This window comes from Xiphias gladius, chromosome 18 (assembly GCF_016859285.1).
Source record: "Xiphias gladius isolate SHS-SW01 ecotype Sanya breed wild chromosome 18, ASM1685928v1, whole genome shotgun sequence".
Classification (NCBI taxonomy): Eukaryota; Metazoa; Chordata; class Actinopteri; order Istiophoriformes; family Xiphiidae; genus Xiphias; species Xiphias gladius.
In genome coordinates, this window is record NC_053417.1 from 21,692,146 (window position 1) to 21,712,208 (window position 20,063).

The 20,063-nt window shown below is 41.9% G+C and overlaps 1 protein-coding gene across 9 annotated transcripts in view; it reads right to left on the bottom strand.

The window, feature by feature from the left end:
- LOC120803792 (ankyrin repeat and SAM domain-containing protein 1A-like) overlaps positions 1–20,063 on the bottom strand; it is a 62,572-nt gene that overhangs the window by 3,641 nt on the left and 38,868 nt on the right. For 5 of the 9 annotated variants that reach the window (XM_040152698.1, XM_040152702.1, XM_040152697.1 and 2 more), the window contains 12 exons: positions 19,239–19,295; positions 17,625–17,694; positions 13,928–14,043; positions 6,479–6,577; positions 5,291–5,437; positions 4,586–4,693; positions 4,161–4,331; positions 3,894–4,031; positions 3,730–3,801; positions 3,526–3,612; positions 2,992–3,129; positions 1,631–1,813 (listed from right to left, as the gene is read on the bottom strand). In XM_040152698.1, the coding sequence (XP_040008632.1) occupies positions 1,631–1,813; positions 2,992–3,129; positions 3,526–3,612; positions 3,730–3,801; positions 3,894–4,031; positions 4,161–4,331; positions 4,586–4,693; positions 5,291–5,437; positions 6,479–6,577; positions 13,928–14,043; positions 17,625–17,694; positions 19,239–19,295 (1,386 nt within the window). The remainder of the gene's footprint in view (positions 1–1,630; positions 1,814–2,991; positions 3,130–3,525; positions 3,613–3,729; positions 3,802–3,893; positions 4,032–4,160; positions 4,332–4,585; positions 4,694–5,290; positions 5,438–6,478; positions 6,578–13,927; positions 14,044–17,624; positions 17,695–19,238; positions 19,296–20,063) is intronic. The other 4 variants (XM_040152696.1, XM_040152695.1, XM_040152700.1 and 1 more) reach the window with 4 other exon arrangements.

Genomic DNA, 20,063 nt, shown 5'->3' on the forward strand with positions numbered 1-20,063 from the left:
GAAAGGAAAGACCACAAAAGAAACAGACAGGAGGAGGGGCAGAGAGAAAATTAAAGGGACAGAAATTGACACAGATTTGAGTAGATTGAAACAGGAGGAGTCTGATCTGTTGCGGCCAACACAGATTAGACTGGTTGTACTGGACATCTTACAGGTGTGGGTGTGTGTAACTGCAGGAGTGCGAAGAAGGGCAGTTGTGGAAAAGTGCATTTGTGCTCAGCAAAACTACCACCGATCAAGTAAAAGTTGAAAATGTACATTTCAAAATACAAAGGCGAGGGGGAAAAAAAGCAGACAGTGACGAAGAGACAGCAAAGGTCAGATTCTTATATGATTCTGCTGAGTTCATTAAGCTGGAGCCGGACAAGTGCGACTCATCCCTGAGGTGTAGTTATCTCATTTAGATTCAGCGCAAGCTCGTCTCTTAATGGTTTAATGCTAATGGCAAAACGAACATCCGCAGTGAATCATGATGATGTGAGAAGCTGTAGACTGATAAAAAGACTTGTCCACTGCGTTTTGAGGGTCTGATTCCAAAAAGTTAGATTTGTGTTCTAATGAAAACATAATTATTACATGTTTGAATCTGTGATACATGATATGTTTAAGTTTTTTCTGGCAGAACTTCATCTACAGTACATCCAAGGGGCATGTAGAAGGGCAAAAAAGTCTGAAGAGGCCGATACTCCAACAACCCTCATAGTATAATGAACAACTTTATTGAAAGACCAATGTCTTCCGGCTTGAGGCCTTCATCGTGGTCCCTGATCAACCCGAAAAACACACTGGTCTCACAATGAAGTTGTTGCTGGAGTTTAGATCTCTTCATGCTTTAGTTTTACACCAGTACACACTATATTAAAGCAGGCATAATTTTTTTTTCCCAAATTGTGGATATTGAATTCTTCAAATATCTGACCTCTTTTTTTTTTTTTAATATTAACAGCACAATGCACTCGGTCAGATGATTTCAAAGTCTGACCCGGTGGTCTCCCCCTCAGACAAAACTGAGACAACTGTACCCTGCCCAATATCTCCAACTCCCCCCCTTAGTTAGCTGTGGTGTCTAACTTGAGCCCCGTTTTTATATATTTGTTACATTTTGTGTAAACTGGCTCCATTAAAAGTATGCTGACTTAGCTATTAACAGTCCTTGTTTGCAATGTACCAATAGATGTGCAAGAAAATATCACTGGATGAATCTGCTACTGAAGAAAACTTGAAAACATGACGATTCTCAGGCAAGTTTGGGAGTTAATTTTTTTTCTCTGATTTCTAAGCAGATTTATGGACGTGTATTCACAGTGGACATCGCGTTTAAGATATTCTTGGAAAGGGTATATCCCACTGAATCTAAAAATACGTGTATCGCGCCTGTGTGTTCAGAATTGACTGGGTTGTGACTCAGAGGAGGAGTCTAAATTTTGATGCAAATTGCAGCAATCAGGCGCTAAGAGTTTTAAAGTACCCAGATTGCCCTCATGAGCTGTGTTTCACATCTACTGCTGCGGTTCCAAGTGCTGACTGTCTTGATAAGCAGGCAAATCAGCAGGTAAACTACGATAGCCAACCTCCTGTTGTTTACTGTATATGGTGTTTTGTGCTACAATATGTTCGATGTCCAACTCACCGCTGACTTGCGCACACTGCCGCGGGGTTTGGGTACAGGTCGGCTGGACTTGATTTCAGTGACCTCTGAACCAGGTCCCACTGGGAGGCTCTGGTGCTGTTTAGTCCTCTGGGCCTGCAGAGCCAGCTGGTAGGCCACCTCAAACGCCTGGCCCAGGGTCAGTATAATCTCATAGGTCAAGTTCTATACAGAAAGGGACAAAAAGGAAGAGCAGGCAACCCGTAAATATTCTGGACTTGGAGTCTCACAGTCAGTTTTGTTCTCTGCCAGGAGAACAACACTATACTGAGTTTGCAGTGAGACAGCAAAAAATATCAGAGCAAAGTTTCTTTTCCCTAAGACTTCTTCAAACAAAATTGCGTAACATGGAGAAGTGGCATTAATCCCGGGAGTATTGTGCAGCACCGAGCAGCTTCCCTCAGTACCTGAACTGGATACATCCGCTGTAGCTTAGTATTAAATCTCTCTGCTGCTTTCTTTTGTTATATCCTGACAGCTTCCAAATATGAACAAGCACCTCAGACTAAAGACAGAGGATTCAAGCTTCACACTACATGGCTCAGGAAGTTAAAAAAAGAAATTATATGGAGGACACGTTGCATCATTTCAACAGACACAGAGCACAGAGCTCTGAAATCATCTGCATATCCTTCGATCAAGAATCTGCCCTGACACAAATATGTCATCCGTCTACCTAATGCCCTGATGTGTCAATCCCTCTTTTCCCAGGTGAGGATTGTGTCCGGTGGACGCGCTCATAGCAGCATCATGCTCACCACAGTTTAAAAAGACTGATCACATCTCACGGGTGTTGTGGCCTTTGTCGGTTATCAAACGGCTTTGTTTCAACACCGCAGAGCAAATCCCAGAGCTCAGAGAACTACAGTAACCCAGCGGAAACTGTTGTTGCGCTGAGTGCTGTCTGGAATGACCCTGGCTGCGATATAAAGCAGATTAGCAAGATAATCATCTGATCTCTGGGGGGACCCGAGTAGGTAATGGAGGACTTGTTATCATGGCCAGAGTAGCACTGTCTCTACGAGGAGGCAATCAACCCCAACTGAAGCGTAACACCTTGAAGAGATAGGGCAGTCTGGAGATAACAGTGTTGAATGTTCAGGCCGTCACATCTGCTCAGTGTAAGTACAGGACACGATGTTGGCGGATTTCAAATGTACCACTAAGGAGAGTTTTCAACACCCCTTTCAGAACTTTCCCCTCGTTTGTGTTAAAACCCAGCTAACATGAGTGATCATCATGTCGTGTCCGAATAGGCTGACATAGTTCACTCTGAGACGGATAAACCAGTGTGTTTTCACACTGGGGAACACGGGGGACGGGACAGTGAGGGTTATCCTTACCACGTCTACCGTGCTGAACACATGGCAGTAGTGGTGGTTGGTCTGCAGGTCCTTGGTGATGTAGGCAAATGTGCACAAGTCCTCTGGGTCTTGGGCTGCACACGAAATATTTCGGATCTCGTGCTCTGCGATGATGTTCTGCACCGGGAGGAGAGGCAGTACACGACTCAGTAACAGGACAGACCGACAATGACCGGTATATCACAACACCGAAAGAACATCAAGCTTTGTCACACACAACTTGAATGCTATGAGTAATGATGCATCATGAAAATGTGAGGCGGCAATTTTATTAACGTCAGATAAACGTCGGCATGAGCAGACTTGCCTCCCGCCGAGAAATAGCAACACGAACGAGTCTGAAATAAACTTTCAGTCATGACATTTACAATCACAGAGAGGAAACAGCATGACCTGTGACTGTGCACTTTCTTAATAATGATCTCAAAAGATTACTAAAGTGAACATCACAGTAAATATATGCAGGGTGAACGTTCACCCCGAGCAGGGCAGTGTGTGCATGTAGTAGCTGACCTTATTGGCTGCGTCGATGAACTTCACACCCTTGTAGGTGATCGAGAGGACGATGGTTGGGACTTTTCTCATTTGTTCTGTCGACCTCTGAAGGACAAAAGAACAGCGCAGCCAGAAAGGACATTGCGGTGATTTTACCGTTCAGTCATACGCATAATGTCACGTTTCTGTTCAGTGAGATCGGGGAAGAGACTCGTAGCATACCCGCATTTTGGCACAAGCATCCTGCGTGGACTCAGTACCCCGTAGATCCTTAATAAGCATGGAACCGAGGTACTAAACGGGAAAAGGAAAGAGAAAAACTCAGCGCTGCTGTGCATGTTCAATGAAAACAGCATCATTTAGGAAGGAGAAACGCGTAAATGTACATTGGCTTCGTAAGCGCAGGATTCAAAGATGAGCTTCTCAGGTTGGTGATGCCAGTTCTGGACCGGGGTGTATGGTGCCGCCAGACTCGGCGGCCGCAGGGTCAGTCGAGGCTCTCGATGCCGTTCTTCGTACCGTTCCTGGAATTATTATCGAAAGTATTATGACCAAAGATGTCTGGCGGGGGCACAATAAAATCATTACATCACATAGAGATCCTGGAATTTATGTACTGCTGAAGTAAGAGATAAAGATAAACCTAAACACACATGAGTTCTGTGTCGTTCACTGCGATATCTTTGGGTAACGTCATAGTCGGTGTTGGGCACTTTTTTCCTCCCTGCCTCTCCTACAGGCAGCAGGGGGTCCATCGAGCGCCCTGTGTAAGACTCCATCTGACTGAGGGGGGACGAGGTCTGGGATCCAGGCAGGTCTTGGCACTGGAGAGGCGGAGTTGGACACCGTTAGTCGTCCCAGGATGAATATAACAGTGTAGAATTTGAGGACTAAAAAACAAATCTGTGATTGAAACTAACAGAGCCAAGCCTGACGGGAGGGATAACCATCAAACTCCTGTTTATCTCTTCTTACCACACATGCCAATACAAAGTGTGAGAAAAGAAAAATGTAGCTGGATGTAAAGTTAGTAACTTAGAAAGTTGATGTATGAGTGTATGAGTCTGTAGGTTCTCACCCTGATCTGAGACAAACGGGGAGGCTTGACTGGAGGCTCCTCATACGGTCTCTCTGCTAAGGAAGCAATGATGCGTTTCCTGTGACCAAGTAGGGTGATCTTTAGCACCTGGGGGAAAAAAAAAAGAGGAAGATGTGGAGCAGCACTTTAGGAGGCAGGAGTGCTGGAAAGGTGGAGGCACACCAAGAGAAACAGGACACTGCTACTAAATTTATCATTACAACTTTCCCTTCAGTATTCAAGCTTTTAACCTTAAATGAGACCCTAAATCTCTTATCTTGGAAGAGGTCTGACTCAAGTATCTTTGTTTGACAACTTTGTTTTGATTCCTTTGGATAATCTCGCCACATTGACAGGCATCATTTTGTCTGACTAACTGTGAGGTTGGATCTGCAAATCTACAGACAAATAATTGAGTTCTCTCTCTCCAAAGTGACGTGTTCACTTCTTTTTAAAGTGTTAGTACCTTAAATATTACTGGTTCGTTTTCTGACCTTTAAACCTTTAACCAGCTGAAGCACTGAAAACAACGTCCCCAATATTCAAAACCAAGTCTTACGTGTTCACCTTCAGAGTTTAAGTCTCCTTGGTCCCCAAAGGGCAGCTAAAGTGAACTTTCAAACTTATACCTTATCCCGAACCCGCTGGGAAACTAATTTCACCCTCTGATACACCTCGTAGTCCATGTACGTCACCGGGACTCACATTGACGATCTCCAGTTCCCACAGGTTTTTCACACAGTCCAGAGTGCGGTAGCCGCTGGCCAAGAAGTTGTGTAAGTACTCATGAAGTCCCAGATTCTCCAGCCAGGAGGACAGGGAGCTGCTGCCGTCACAGCCCAGCGCTTTCACCTGTAGGAGACGAAATCATTTCACTGATGCTTTTAGGGGTTTGGGACAATGGCTGTGCCACTGTATGCTGCATTTTTAACCAAATTACCTCCCTGACTAAAAAGGAACTTTCTCCAATATGCAGGTGTTGTAAGTCATTTGAAGGAGGTAACAGATTATAGGTTAAATTTACACCACTGCATTGGTGGAAGAAGTAGTTTGATCTTTTCACACAATTTAAAAAAGACATAACATTAAGACCGACATTAAAATCCTACTTAAGTAAAGTACAAAAGTGTTACCTGCAAAATATGCTTTAACAGGTTTAAAAGTAAAAGCATTTGCAGAAAAATGGTCCCTGTGACTGATATCATATTTACATTATTAGATTGTTAACTACTTTATATACAGTTGCTCCTAAACTAGCGGTCAGGTGCCCTACAGTACTCATGATGATATGATGGGCGAGGAAAAGACAAAAAAAAACCAAAGAAATATTGGACTAATTTCTACTCTATTTAAATTAAACAATATGGAAGGTTTAGAGGGGAAACCGCTTTTTGGTGGAACTGTTAACAACAACAACAACAACAACAAAAATACATCTAAAATGTGAAACATGGCCCCCACTAGACAATGTTATTTGTAAGAGGTTACTTAATGGTTTAATCTTTTAACAATGAATAATATTTTATAAGCAGATTATATATTTTCTTATGTTGGATCTTAATTTGAAAAGTAACCAGTAACTATATCTATTAGATAAATACTGGAGAGTGAAAAGTACAATATTTCCCTTTTAAGTGTAGTGGAATACAAGTGTAAAGTAACGTAGAATATAAATACTCAAGCAAAAGTACCTCAAAATTGTATATATGTACAGTACTGGGGTAAATGTACTTAAAACTTAAATGTAAATGTACTTTCCACCACTGCACTGCTGCCTTGGTATTTATGGGAGATTAGCATCTTGTGATCTAACGTCAGAGGCAACACCAAGACATCAAACCAGGTCTTACTCTGCTGAGTTAACTACTGACGGAGTAACCAATGAATTCTCACCTTAGGTATCGAACGTGCGGCATGCAGGATCTTCTTTCTGTGGCTTGGGTCTGTGATCCCAATCTCTCTCAAGTCCTGGTCCTCCATTACATTGCTCCCCTGTAGAACAAAATACAAAAAGAAAAGAAAAAAGAAAAATCAGCATCGTTGTTGAAGGATACGTGAATTGAATTGAACACTGGAGCCTGGGAAAGGCTTTGGAAAGAGTGACGGGTGCATCAGAGCGCAAATCATCCAACGAATTCCAGGCAAAACATGATGCCATTCTGCAACACAATGCAAAACGTTAAATACTGCATGAGAGTCGGGCTGTATTACCTGATCAAGTCATATGAATGAATCTCTCTCTCTACATATATATAAGGTCCAAGTCCTATATGAAAATTTAAAACACACGTCAATCTAGGTTAGACAAATCATCCAAGAGAAGAGCGTGCGCTGCAGGGTAAGTATTGATCACAAAGAATGCTACCATTGCAGAAAAAAGGTCAATTACTCCTGAGTGAAATGTTCGAACCCCTTCCTGAGACCCAACCTACTGACTGTAGCAAGGGGGCCATGTCGATAACCCCTCAAATGAGACGTAAGTGTGTGGGGGAGGGGAGTGACAGGGATGTGTGTGAATGATGGTCAAACCCATCTTCGCTTACACGCAGTGCCACCTTTGAGATCATGTGACAGGTAATGGATAATGGGGAAAGGACCGATGAATCAATGTCAGAACTGCAGTGGTCAGCAATAGGAGATGGAGGGGTAGAATACTACTGCCTCGATAGCTGCCTGTAGCTGTAGGCTGCAAAGGAGGAAAATCGAAACACCCTGACATGTAAAAACAAAAGTCTCTATTGCTACAATGAATGTAATTCATTAGCAGTGTCCTGTTAGCTGACCTAACGGTCTAACAATCCAAATAAATTTGTTATTACGAAGCATAACTACTCAGATGACCGGTAAATGGGAGGAGCGCATGTGGTCAACTGTAGAGCAGTGAGCCAAAACTGCTCCCTGAGATACAATACACAAGGGGTCAGCAACTAAATCTCATCTGTTAAAGTATCATGATGCTACATGGGAGCTGCTGCCTCAGGAACAAATCGTGACGGCTCAGGCCCTCTGCGGCTGACTCTTCAATGTGAATCTCAAGTTAATCCTGTGGTGCTTTCCTCTGCGCACACACGCACGCACACACACGGACGCACAGCAGTAACGGGACAGAAGAGAAGTCAGTCTGTTTTTCATGCAGAAACTGTAGATGTAAACAGGGGGTGCAAAGGATGAGGAGAGGGATGGAGCAAGGAAGAAAGAAAGACAGACTGAGAGCAAAATGAGTGCCTGAACTCATAACTGAGTAAGTTATGTCCGTCCTGATTACGGTGATCCATGTTTGTTAGAGCTCAGATGTGAGAACAGACATCATGACACATCTCTTTTGCTTTCTTCATACCTCTAAACCGACAATTAAAGCCCATTATCCCTGAGGGGCAACACGCTGATCTCGGCCTCTCCAGCTGCGGAGTGAAACTATTTGGGGAGCTGGATGGATAATAGTGCTTTCGTAGTGCATGGATCATTGCATCACTGTCCCACTGGAGATTAACCGATAAATGGCTCGGGGGGGGGGGGGTAGCTGTAACAGACTGGCTCCACTGTTTTTGTTCCCATTTCCTTGGTTGCTCTTTACACTTTTTATGGTTAAGTAGATGTGTTTTAATGCAGCTATTTTATGTTGTTTTAATGTGTTTTCAGTGTTTTCATTGCCTATAGCGCATGCATATTTTATAATTTGTTGCATCCAAAGTTTCCTGTTTATGGGCTTTACTGAAATTTATGATGCAGCTCATGATCACCGTCACTAAATTTAACACAAGAAACACCAGACTGAGATTTTATTGATATTCACAGCAGATATTGAGACTTGTTAAAATGTTTGTTGTGAAAAAAGACAGTCATGTTATTAGAATAAAATGTGTGTTGTGAATAAGGGAATGTGGGTTTGGAAGTTTTTATTAGTGCATTCATTTATGCATTAGTGCTGAAATGATTAGTCCTTATAATTAACTAGTCGATTCACAAACAATCAATCACAGACAATTTCCATAACTTATTAACTGTTTAAGGCATTTATCGAGCAAAAAAATCCTAAGCATTTGCTAACTGCTAGCAACTTTTGTTTTAATAACTTCAAAGCCTGAACCATTAATCACTTAATCAAAAAAAAGAACAGAATCATCATTTATTGAGGAAGTTAAATTTGTCACACAAATTAATTAATTAATTAATTAGTTTAACAAAAGAAAATTAACCACCAACTCTTTTGATAATTGTTTCATGATTTCAATCATATTTTCAAGCACAAATGACAAACATTGTCTGGTTTTAACTTCTTGAATGTGAGGAATTGCTGCTTTTCTTTGTTATTTATGAATTTTATGAAAATGAGCATCTTTTGGTTTTGGACTGTTGGTCAAGCAAAACAAATATCTGAAGATGTCACCTTGGGCAGCGGGAAATTACTACGGACAATTCATTAAACAACTGAAAAAATAATAGCCATATTAATTGATGATGAAAATAATTGTAAATTGCAGCCCATATCCACATTTTGCTAAACCAAACCCTACTGAATGCATGGAATTTAAATGTGAACCCTTATAAAAAGGTGAAAGCTGTTTGAAAGGGATTATCTAGTCTTTCAAAGGTAGATGAGTTGATAAAATTCTAATTTCCTGCAACATAGATATTACCTCTGCTACATCTGCTACATCTTGATAGGACATATATATCCACACACAAACAGCGTTACATGAGAGACTTGGTGGAGACAACTCTGTGGGGTGAAGTCTAACTAATGTGGTTCCACTTTTTCCTCACCACAGACCCTCAGGTCTAAAAGTGAGAATGCATTAGTTGAGAGAAAGCTGACATCAGCACAATGTGGGTGAAAATAATACATTAGAGTAGTGTAAGCTATTTGGTTTTGTGTCTACGCTTTTGTGGCCCATCCATCTCTGCTCTACCCTGTCCTCTCATTAAAATGCCCCCCCCCCTCCTCCTCTGCATACCCATAGAACAGCCACAGCAGTCCCTCTGCTGTAGAAGCACTGTGAAAGCAGGCCAGGGGCTCGGGGGCATGGATCACTCATTCTGACCGTATAAAAGACGGCTAAGCAGCAGCACCAAAAGTCATAGTTTGTCTAAGCAGGCTGTCGTAAGACCACACGGGCCTGCAAAGGAAGACTCAGACGAAAGTTACAGAACGTCCGAAGACAATAATAAAAAATTAACGTGGTATTCAATCTAATCCCTGCATAAATGTTTTTCAAATACATAAATGGAAAACAATACATCACCGCCATCAGCACAATGGAAAAATCAATTGATCCATTCCCAATCGTTGAGCTTTTAATGCATGAGGCCATTACTGAATTTCCCATTTGTCTGCGGCCTTTGGTGGCACTGACTCATCCCAGCACAGACTCTTTGCATTTATTTAATGGCAGAAAATAATGGAGACAGAAAAAAGATGAAAGTTGTAAGAAAAGGGATATTTGAACTGAGATATTGTGCGTTCTGATGTTTCTCTCACCTTTGTGCAACTTTTTGATTGGTTCTGTTACGCACTGAATCCCCTCCGACGACTCGAAACTTTTAAGTAAATTTGTTCCTCTCCAGATAGCTTCTTGAACACCAGCTTCAAAGCGAGTGACGCGTCGGAGACACAGATGCCTCGAATACAAAGTAACCTGAAGCTCTGTCGGCTGACCCTGTCACAGCTGACGATAAATCCACCAGAAACTGTGCTCAGAAGTAGAGTAGAAAGAAAAGGAGCTGTTTTCGTTTCAACAAGCATTACTTGTCAGGACCGGTGGGGACTGGAGAACAGCAAGGCTGCGCAAGAGCTTGTTTCATCAGGACATTTGCTCCATGGGTCGATAAAAAGCATCTAATTGGTTTCAGAAGAGGCTTGTCTCTGCCTTGGTGCTTGAACACAATACAATCACTGCTGTTATTGATCCACTTTTAGAGCGAGCCTGCAGGGTAGACAGAGATCTCAGCAGTCTGACTGTTTAATTAGTGATCTCAGTGCACACTGGTTACAGTGGACATGTCATTTCTCAACCAATGTTTTTCATACCAATGGGGAGATTAGAAGAAGCCTACGGACCAAACTTCAAAGACTAATACAGTTCAGGCCAGATTTTTGCCGCTCAATTTATGCTGACTTTCTACATTTGATGATGAAAAGGATTTGACCATTTCTGAGTGCAAATGAATTCAGCCTCTTAACTTCTTGGCTATTGTAGCAGCCCAGCTATAGACGAGATGCCATGGCTGTATTAAGAGTCTCAAGTAGGTTTCAGTCAGCCATGACCCTCCGGAAATGGCGTATATCTGCAATATCTAGCTGTATGTATGTATGAGTGTGTGTGATAATTCTTTAGACTGTTTTTGAGTGTGAATTTGTTGCATACATATCCAGACCTAATGCTGACTACTAATAAAATTAGGCAAAAATATCTGTCTGGTCACACAGCCAACAGTCAAATAAGGCCTGTTCCTCCTGTCGCCACTATAATGCATTAGCGTACATTAAACACAATTAGAAAGGTTTAGCAAAGAAATGGTGACTCATAGGGTAATTCTCATTTCCAGTTAATAACAAGTTTTGATTCTAAAAATGTCAACATTTGCCGTGGGAAGGATATGTTGTTTAAAGGTTAAAGCTCTGTTCTAAATCCTTTTTTTTTCAGGAAGCCAGGTGGTTTGCAAGCTGTGTTTAAAGATAGAAACATTGCCAGCTCTCTGCTTTGATTAAAAAAAAAAAAAAAAAAAGTATGGAAGGAATGAGGAATGAGACCTTGAAAGACTAAAAAAAGACAGTAGGAAGATTAAACCCAAAGAGTAACTTCAGAGGCTTCAATACAGACTTAAACATGGATGTTGATGACACCAGCTGAGAAGGATAGAGGCAGGTAGTACCCCCTCTTCTAAAGGAGATTAAAAATTATTCATCCAAGTATCATTGTACACTGAAATTAGTCAGCCATAACTGGCACCCACAGCTATAGGCTCCTATACAAGAGTGTGAGATGTTCGCTTCACATGTACTTTAGCGTTCATTAGTGTAATATTTCTAGCTTTGTAATCCTGTCCACAACAGTAAAATACTTTGGTTCCTGATAAGAAACAGAAGACAAACTAAGACAGCGTGGTCCCTGCAAACAACTAAAACGTAGTAAGAAAAAAAAAAAATCTGTTCTCTGGAGACCAAGAAGTCTTAATCTAAAGTATTTACAAGTCAAATGAACAAGTCTTAAATAACAGAAACCAACAGACAATAAACTTCATTTGGCAAGACATAAACATGGACCAGAGCGTTGTCAGCTGCACAATGTCTCACCAAACCAGGCAAGTGTCACCTGTGATACTTATAACTCTGGTATACAGGGGGAGGACATAATCGAAACGTAACATGACTCTACTGGATGATTCTTAATTTGAACTAATTTAATCATTACAGTAACTACTGGGAGAACAGAGGCTCATATTAGTTTGCATGAAGAAGCGGCACCTGTCAGCCACCAATCTTTATATACTGGAAACTGTATTCATTTAATTTCACCGTGGGTTGGGTTTAGCCTATGACTCCCTTTGTCACAATTTTTGAGGCAGTTGCTTTTAATAATTTCAGGGTTCAAGATCTGTCAGGTCAAGCACGCCATGTCTGGCTTCCAGCAGCATTTGTCACAAAAAAGAAAAGAAGACGACTTTACTGTCAATGTGCACAGACGGTTAAATTATTCTTTTGGTATGTCCTTATGTATTTACATCCTATCTTTAGAAGGGTCACGGTTCAGCCCCAAATGGCGATCCAACTCCTTATTCAGCATTCATCCGAATACTGAGATCGCTGTGTATTGTAGGGCGTTTCTACCTTAAGGTCTACAACAGGAACAGAGCTATAGTGGCTCATGTGGGTGTACTTTCTTGAGATCTTTTCTTTTGCACTGTACTAACTATGCTGATTAAAAGGACTCAACAAAAATGTGAAATATTCTGGCGTGCGGATGATCAAAAACTGGAATGGCTGTTGACGTAAGCTGACTTTGTCTCAAAAGCCCAGAAAAGGTGAGATGGGCGAATTTTATTGGCAGTCATTTGGTTTTCTCAGTATTACACAGTAAATGTGTTGTCAGTGATTTATGAATTTTGTTGTACATAGTGAAGAAAATTGTCCATGTTGATTTTCCTTTGTTTTGGGGATTTCTTTGTATTGTTTGAGAACATATATGCAGCTCTCTTTATCTTGAGTGTAGGAATGTGTGATGTCTTGTAATCCCATGTGGTGGGAGTGTAGTTGTATACATAACACAACAATAGAACTTTGATTAATTCATTAATTCATTCATACTATTGGCACATGGGAAGAGACATGTGAATGATGCTGAGAGCTGTGCTCTGCCTGCATGTGTTCACATAGTTTTTCCCCTCACCAAACGTGATCAGTGAAATCAAATCAAATGTGGCGTTTGAACGGGATGGAAACCTACCAACACACGGCTCTTTATCTGTTAAAGAGGAGGTGTATGATATGCCTGATCTTGACACATAGGACAGTTTTCTCATTTCCAACATGCCCACTGGCTCAGCCTACCAGCTGGGTCCCTCATTCTCTCCTCCATCAGTCCTCATTACTGAAAAAAAGCAACAGAGCCAACTCATGGTGGCGTCGCACACCGTGGGCTCTATAAACTTGTCAGCTTGGCAACAGCAACCCATTGCTCACTGAGACACTCCTCCATTCTGGCCGGGCATCAGCTGCTTCTCAGGCAGCCGGTTCACTGGCTGTAAGTGAGAGGCCACGACGGCGGCCTCCTGAGCTGGAGACAGACTGTCTGGGAGTCCCAGAGTGCAGGATAAACCTGATTCAACACACAGCTAGGCATAATGATATCTAACTTGCTGTAAACAACAGTTGAATGGACAGTTAAATCTAGTAAACACCAGTGATTGCCCTGCCTAAAAGCCTGTCACAGAAATGAGAAGAAAGGTTCTGTAGTGTAATCAAGTACTGAATATTGTGAAGTTTATAAAGCATGTGATGTAATGTGTGATACTGAATTATGTGCTAAATCCACCCAGAATTAACTGTTCCTATAATAAAATCTTGGAGCTACTGAAACCCCAGCCAGACTCATGATACCGTGGGAGTGGTTGTTACAGAATTTCGGCTATCTGAATGTCAGATGAAGCTAATGGGATCATCTAACAGCTGATGGACGGTGGCATCGATTGGATTAATGCACAAAGACACAAACTGGAGTTAAGTAGAAGTATGCGACGAAGGACAAGAGATTAAGATCCTAAAAGTGAGAAGTCAAAGGGAAGGAAGTGGATACAACTGTCAAGAGAGTTAGGTTCATTGTAAGAAAGAAGTGAGGAACTCACCATGTAGTGCAGGTCGTCGAAACCGTTGAGGAGCAGTTTGCTCTCGTACTGCGGAAGCCCCACGTGCTCTAGCCAGTCGCCCACAGGCTGGTCCAGCAGCCGGCCTGCAGCACCTGCTGACAGGGGAAAGCGCTTCAGCAGGGAGAAACCTTTCAGCCGATAGCAACGGCACTCTGAGGATGAGAAGTGGCATTGCCACATCATTCTCGGCCAGCAGAGCCGAGTGCACCAGCAACAGGAAGTCGGAGGAGACAGTGTCCTCTGTGGGCAGGGCGTCAGCTCCCGCACGGAAGCGGGGGCCGAACCACAGTCACCCAAGATGGATTAAAGTACCCCTGATCTCAGGGGTGAAGGAGATGGTAAAGGGAAATCAGCTGGTCGACTACCAGCTGATATCGACAAATTCTTATTTATGATAGTCAGCCAGGAGCAGGCCAGAAACAGTCCTACAATCAACACGATGCTGCCCCACTTAACCGAAGCAAGTGTGTACCGAAACAGTTAATATCCAGCCAGGAAAAAAAATCTAAATGTCCCATGTCAGGGGGTAGCATTTTCTGTCCAAAAATAAAAGCTTGCAGCTCATTTAATTAAGCTCCAGTTTTGTCGTGAAGAGAAACTCACAGGGGTCAGAGTGGAGAGCAGCAGCTCATAGCAGTTTTTCCAGGGGAAGTGATTTGTCTCGGCCGAGTGGAAAGTTCTCTGGTAACTTGTAGACAAAGGCAGGAGACAGTTAATTTCAAATGCGCTCATCCCTGGTTCACAGACCCAAACCTACTCAGCGCATAACCCACAGGATTATAAACTGTTGATAAGAATCTATCAGAGACCAGGACGGTGTTCCCATGGAAAGCAGAAAATGCGGAGGGGCTGACACAAACCTGCGACACGACTGCAATGAGCTGATATTGATCACGAACAAAAGCTATACTGACAGCTGACAGGAGCCTAACCTATACAAGGACAGATGATTGCCTCTACTCCTTTGAACATTTTACTGTAATGTTTTAACTCAATTTCAAAACACAAAGCAAATCTTTTCTATGGTGGGAGTCAATTATTAGACACTTAAATTTGGTGTAGTTGTCTTTAACTCTTGATTTGATAAATGCGTCGCAACCACAGTTAAAAGGTGACAGAATAAATATTTTTTCTGCTCATAGGTAAGAGTTACATATCACCAAGTTGCCAACACATAGGAATCTGTCAAGTCACTAACAAACAGATATCATAATCTAAAATAAAATGACTGTGTAAAATGCACATGTTAAAGCTTTGGCTTCCGTTGTCGGTGCTCTCATCTCTTCAATCTGCTAAAAAAACAAAAAAACAATCTTGTTCCTGAGGAGATTTCCATGTCATAAATCCCATTTTGGTCACTCCAGAAGCTTGGAAATGTGTCAAGGGAAGAGAAAAAAAAAATAAATAAAATAAAAAATAATCCTCTCAATGATCCAATCGGCTATTTCAAAGAGCATGTTAGTAATAGCTGGCCCCCAGACTGAACTCCTCTGCTGACAAGAGAGCGCTATAAAACTGTCTCTCCTCAGTCTGGCACAGTTTGTGAGATGCTGTCAAGTCAAGCAAAAAACAAAAAGCTCCTGCAGTCCTCTCCGAGCTGAAGAATGGAGACCATCTCACCCTCCAGATGCGAGGTGGTGTCCTTCTATTGTCCTGGCTGTTCACAATACTACTGCCTGCAATTCCTCTCTCCTCCCTTACTCTCACTCTCTCTCACTCTCTCTCTCTCTCTCTCTCTCTCTCCCCTCATTGCATGCGCTTCCCCACACCCCCACCGCTGCCCCCCCTCTCTGAAACACTGCAGGTGGCTGCTCTTTGTCAATGCCAGTTACCGTTTCAGCTACAGCCCCCCCCCAAACACTACTTGCATTTGCTCTTGAGTTTCTGCAGCTTCCCAGTCTTTTCTTTTCTCACACCCGTTAGGTTTCCTTCTCCCTTTTCCACCATCTCTTCCACTCTGATGTGGAAGTCGCTCAGTAGAGAGTAGAAAAGTAAAAGTGACTGCAGGCACAGAGCCAATCAGCTAGAGATATTACAGCTCTCCAGTCAACACTGAGCAGAGGTAAACACTGGACTGAATTAGGGAGAAGGGGGTTGGGGGATGGGGGTGGGGGGGTGATGCTTCTCACAAGCGCATCAGACTCTTCTTCAGCAAATCCCCTGATGGCCTCCTGACAACGTCTTCACTGAGACGTAGCTATTATCTGGGCTACAAGGTTGAGGCTCATGTATACAGAGGAGTGGATTCAGACTTTTACAGCATGTTCGGGCCAGACCGATACAGCCAGGGATGGGGAGCTAACTACTCCACTGCAGTGGTCTCAGCTTTCCTCAAGTCTACAAAGCGAAATGAGCTCATCCCATGACATACGTAGTGGTTAATATTTAAACAGCCCACCCCAGTGCAGGGCGTAATAAACAAGAGGGCTAGAATAAGAAGGAAGACAACTCTGTGCTAAGGAATAGTGGATCTGCTACATTGCTCAAATATATTATAATGTGGCTTAATTGTAAACTGGAGGAGAACGGTGAACAATGTGAGATGGGAAAGCTGGGGAGAAGAAGTCGATTGTTCAGGTTACAGCGTAAGTCCCCAGGCACCATTCATCAACCCTGATGACAGGCTTTTCAAAAGCCCAAAGAATAAGAGGAGAGTAGAAAGAGAATCCTTAACACAAAGACATTACGTTACAGATCGCAAGGCTAGATCTAATAATGTGTCTCTCAGGCACTTTGGTCTTAAAAATGAAAATACACTTGGTAACTTTCAAGGGAGGTTCAGAGACCAGTACTTGGCCTGACCCGGCCTGGCCTCTTTGGCTTAAAACCAGGCTGGATTTGTGTCATACAGCACAGCTTGGAACCACTGCCTCAAAAAACAGGACACACAAAATGAACCCCGTGGTTTTCCTGTCTACTCTCTAACCACCGGCAAGAAAAGCTGTTCACAAACGTTGACTTGCCTCACTCTGCCCCTCTCCTCAACTGCTCTATTAAGAACAGACAAACTGTCGACCCACATCATACTTTTGTACCAAATTCTCTGTTGATAACTGAATCGCAATTCGTTTCCAGATGCATCCTTCATTAACCATGTCTCCCGGGCACCTGTTTGATTTCCCTTGAGGGCACTGATAAGGATAAAATAACCTGGAGATGACTACAAAGAAAATCTAAGTAGGTATTGTTGCGAAAGCATGAGTTATAGGTCCACAACAAGACAAGTACGGCAGCCACTGTCAAAGAAGTTCCCGTGCCAATAAACGCATATGCATCACGTACTTAGAAAAGCCTGATTAAAGGGAATGCAGGCAAAGAAATACAGTCTAAATCTGCCCACTGAAATCCCTGCCTACAGCCAAATGGGTAATTTCTGTTTTTTTATGTTCAAACCTGGAGGGCTCGCAGTAAGATTCTCAAGAGATTAATAATGTAATAGTGGTGAAATTTATGACATAGATGAGCAAAAGCAGATAAAATCAGCACTGAAAGCTAATAAAAAAAATATCCAGTTCACTGTTTAATTTTTGAGTTTGAGATAAAACACTCAATTATTAGGCATTGCAATCTACTCAACATTAAACAGCATGAAAAAACAATAATGATCATTAAACAGCATGAAAAAACAATAATGATCATTAAACAGCATGAAAAAACAATAATGATCATACTCTACCTGGTGTAGCATATTGCTGATCTCGGGAAAAATCAATGCCAGCACCAATCAGTGTCATTATCTTCTCGATCTGAGGACAGGAATAGAAGAGAGAGAGATAAGAACCTGGAGAGGTCATCACACTTTAGCCGCCACCTCTCACCAGCAAAAAAAAAACCCAAAAAACAACAAAAAAAAAGAAACACAGAACTGTTCCCATGCCTAAACAATAAACCACCAAATGTTACATTCACTTTGCAGAAGCAAATGGCAGCGTGGAGGGTACCTTCAGTGAGAGAAAAGTCAGTCATAGTGGTTTTATGAAGACACGTGAATAAACATTTTTGAAGGGCATCTTAAGCAGCTGCACCATGGTTGATTGCCATTAGATCTCATTTATGGCCACAGCATTACAGTAATTACTACTGTCTCATATTGGTGGAGCTACTGGTACTGGGCTGCAGGTAGTAGCATCTCATCTGTTGCCTGCAGCCAAAACGATACTGATTTACACAAACATACCGGTCTCACACTCTGGCATAAATGATCACAAAGGAAAGTTTTGGCAGGGAAATCAGAGAGAGAGCTAAGAGTGAATGTGTGAAAGTCTTTTAAAAAAAAAAAAAAAAAAAGCAACCGAGGCTCATAATACAAAGCACAAAGGGAGTTAAGTACCCAGAGAGACTACGAAAAAAGAGCAATAACTAAAACGGAAAAGACGCCCGGATTCCCATGTTTTCTTGCAGTATTTTCATGCATCTCTACAGAATGCATGTGAACATTACTTGGGGGTTGTCTCCAAGCACTGCCACTGATATCAACTTGTCATACACATGCGGACATGCAGACATAAACAATCAGAATACTGAATCCTTCAGATGCATTCATAAGGGCACTGAAGCAGCAGTGGGCCATTGAGCTGCAATATTACACCTGTCACAGCACAGAAACATAACTCCTGCCTTTCAACCAGTCCAGGGTTGAGTATTCATGGACTTTGAAAGTGCAGAAAAAGAAAAAGGTACAAACTGACAGTGCTGCTGTCACACCTGTCAGGTACTGTCACTCCAAGTCTTTTTTTTTTTTCTTTTTTGGATAAAGGCACATTTTATAAACTGGAGTGAATAGCTATCTTTTTTGTGCATTTTTGAAAATGTTTTATCTGAAAGTTATGGTCTTGCCACTGGCTACCGAGTCCAAGTCCTGCATGCTGCTCTAAAAGCCCCCCTAGAGGTTATCTATCCCCATTAGTATAATTAATATAAGGAAAATGGTGCCAGTAGGAGACCCAAGTCTACATTTGTGAGGTTGTCATCATTAATCAGTACATGGATGTTTAGAAGTGAAATGGTATGTAATTGGCAGATAAATGTAGGAGCAGAGAGAAAAATTTAACTTTGAAGAATGATGCATGTATTTAAATGTGCTGCTGTAGGACTGGATAGTTAATAGTACATTAAAGCTTCTAGACTTGCATAGAAGAAGAAATGAATAATCACTGAGATTATGTCATTCCAAAAGGGTTCATTAAGTCTGAAAGAATCCCATCTACCTCTAACAAAGGATACCCAAGAAGAGGACAGAACCAAACCGCAACAGGACCAGGAGATATTTTTAAGAAGATGGACGTCTTACGCTCTCAAAGGAATTAGATCTTCGTTGTTTTGTGGTGGGAGAAGTCGTCAATGTCTGCTGAGAGAGAATTCAGGGATTTGTTTTTCCTTCCTTCTGTGCAAATACTGATACCTACACTGTGCCAGCTATCCTCTGGCAGGGCTTTTCTAATCATCCTGTTTTATACAAAGATTCTCTACACAGTTGATACTGAAATTATTGATATGATATATTATATTAACTCTGAGCTGCAGTGTACGGTACAATACATTACTCTTTTAGACTAGATTGGAAAAAAAAAAAAAAAAACAGACACTCTCCACAGGAATCCTCAGCACTTAAAACATATAATTTATGGCATAGAAAGCGAGAAAGGAAGAGGTGTGAGACGAAGGGCAGAGGGAGGATCACATTATTTTAGGTGTCTATCTGCCCAATGTTACCTCTCCATACTGTTGATTAGAATCCTGATATGGATTAGTCACACACGCTCGACAAATAATCTCCATCTATTAGCACCGCATGTTCAGTACATCAGTCATTAAACAGGAATGTTGATGGTGAATTGACGGCACGTTTCCTACCTAAGCAAAGACCGAAATGATTCAGAAAAAATACATGTATATTGGCATGATAAAGTTTGGGCACACCTGGCCAAAAAAAGTTTGGTCACTGTGAATAGTTAGGTGAGTAGAGGATGAACTGATCTCCTAAAAGACATCAAGTTAAAGGTGAAACATTCTTTTCAATATTATAAGAAATATTAGTGTATTAATTTTGTTATGTACAATTTTAGAGTGAAAAAAGGAAAGGAGAACCATACAAAGGTTCTGGCACACTAAGAGA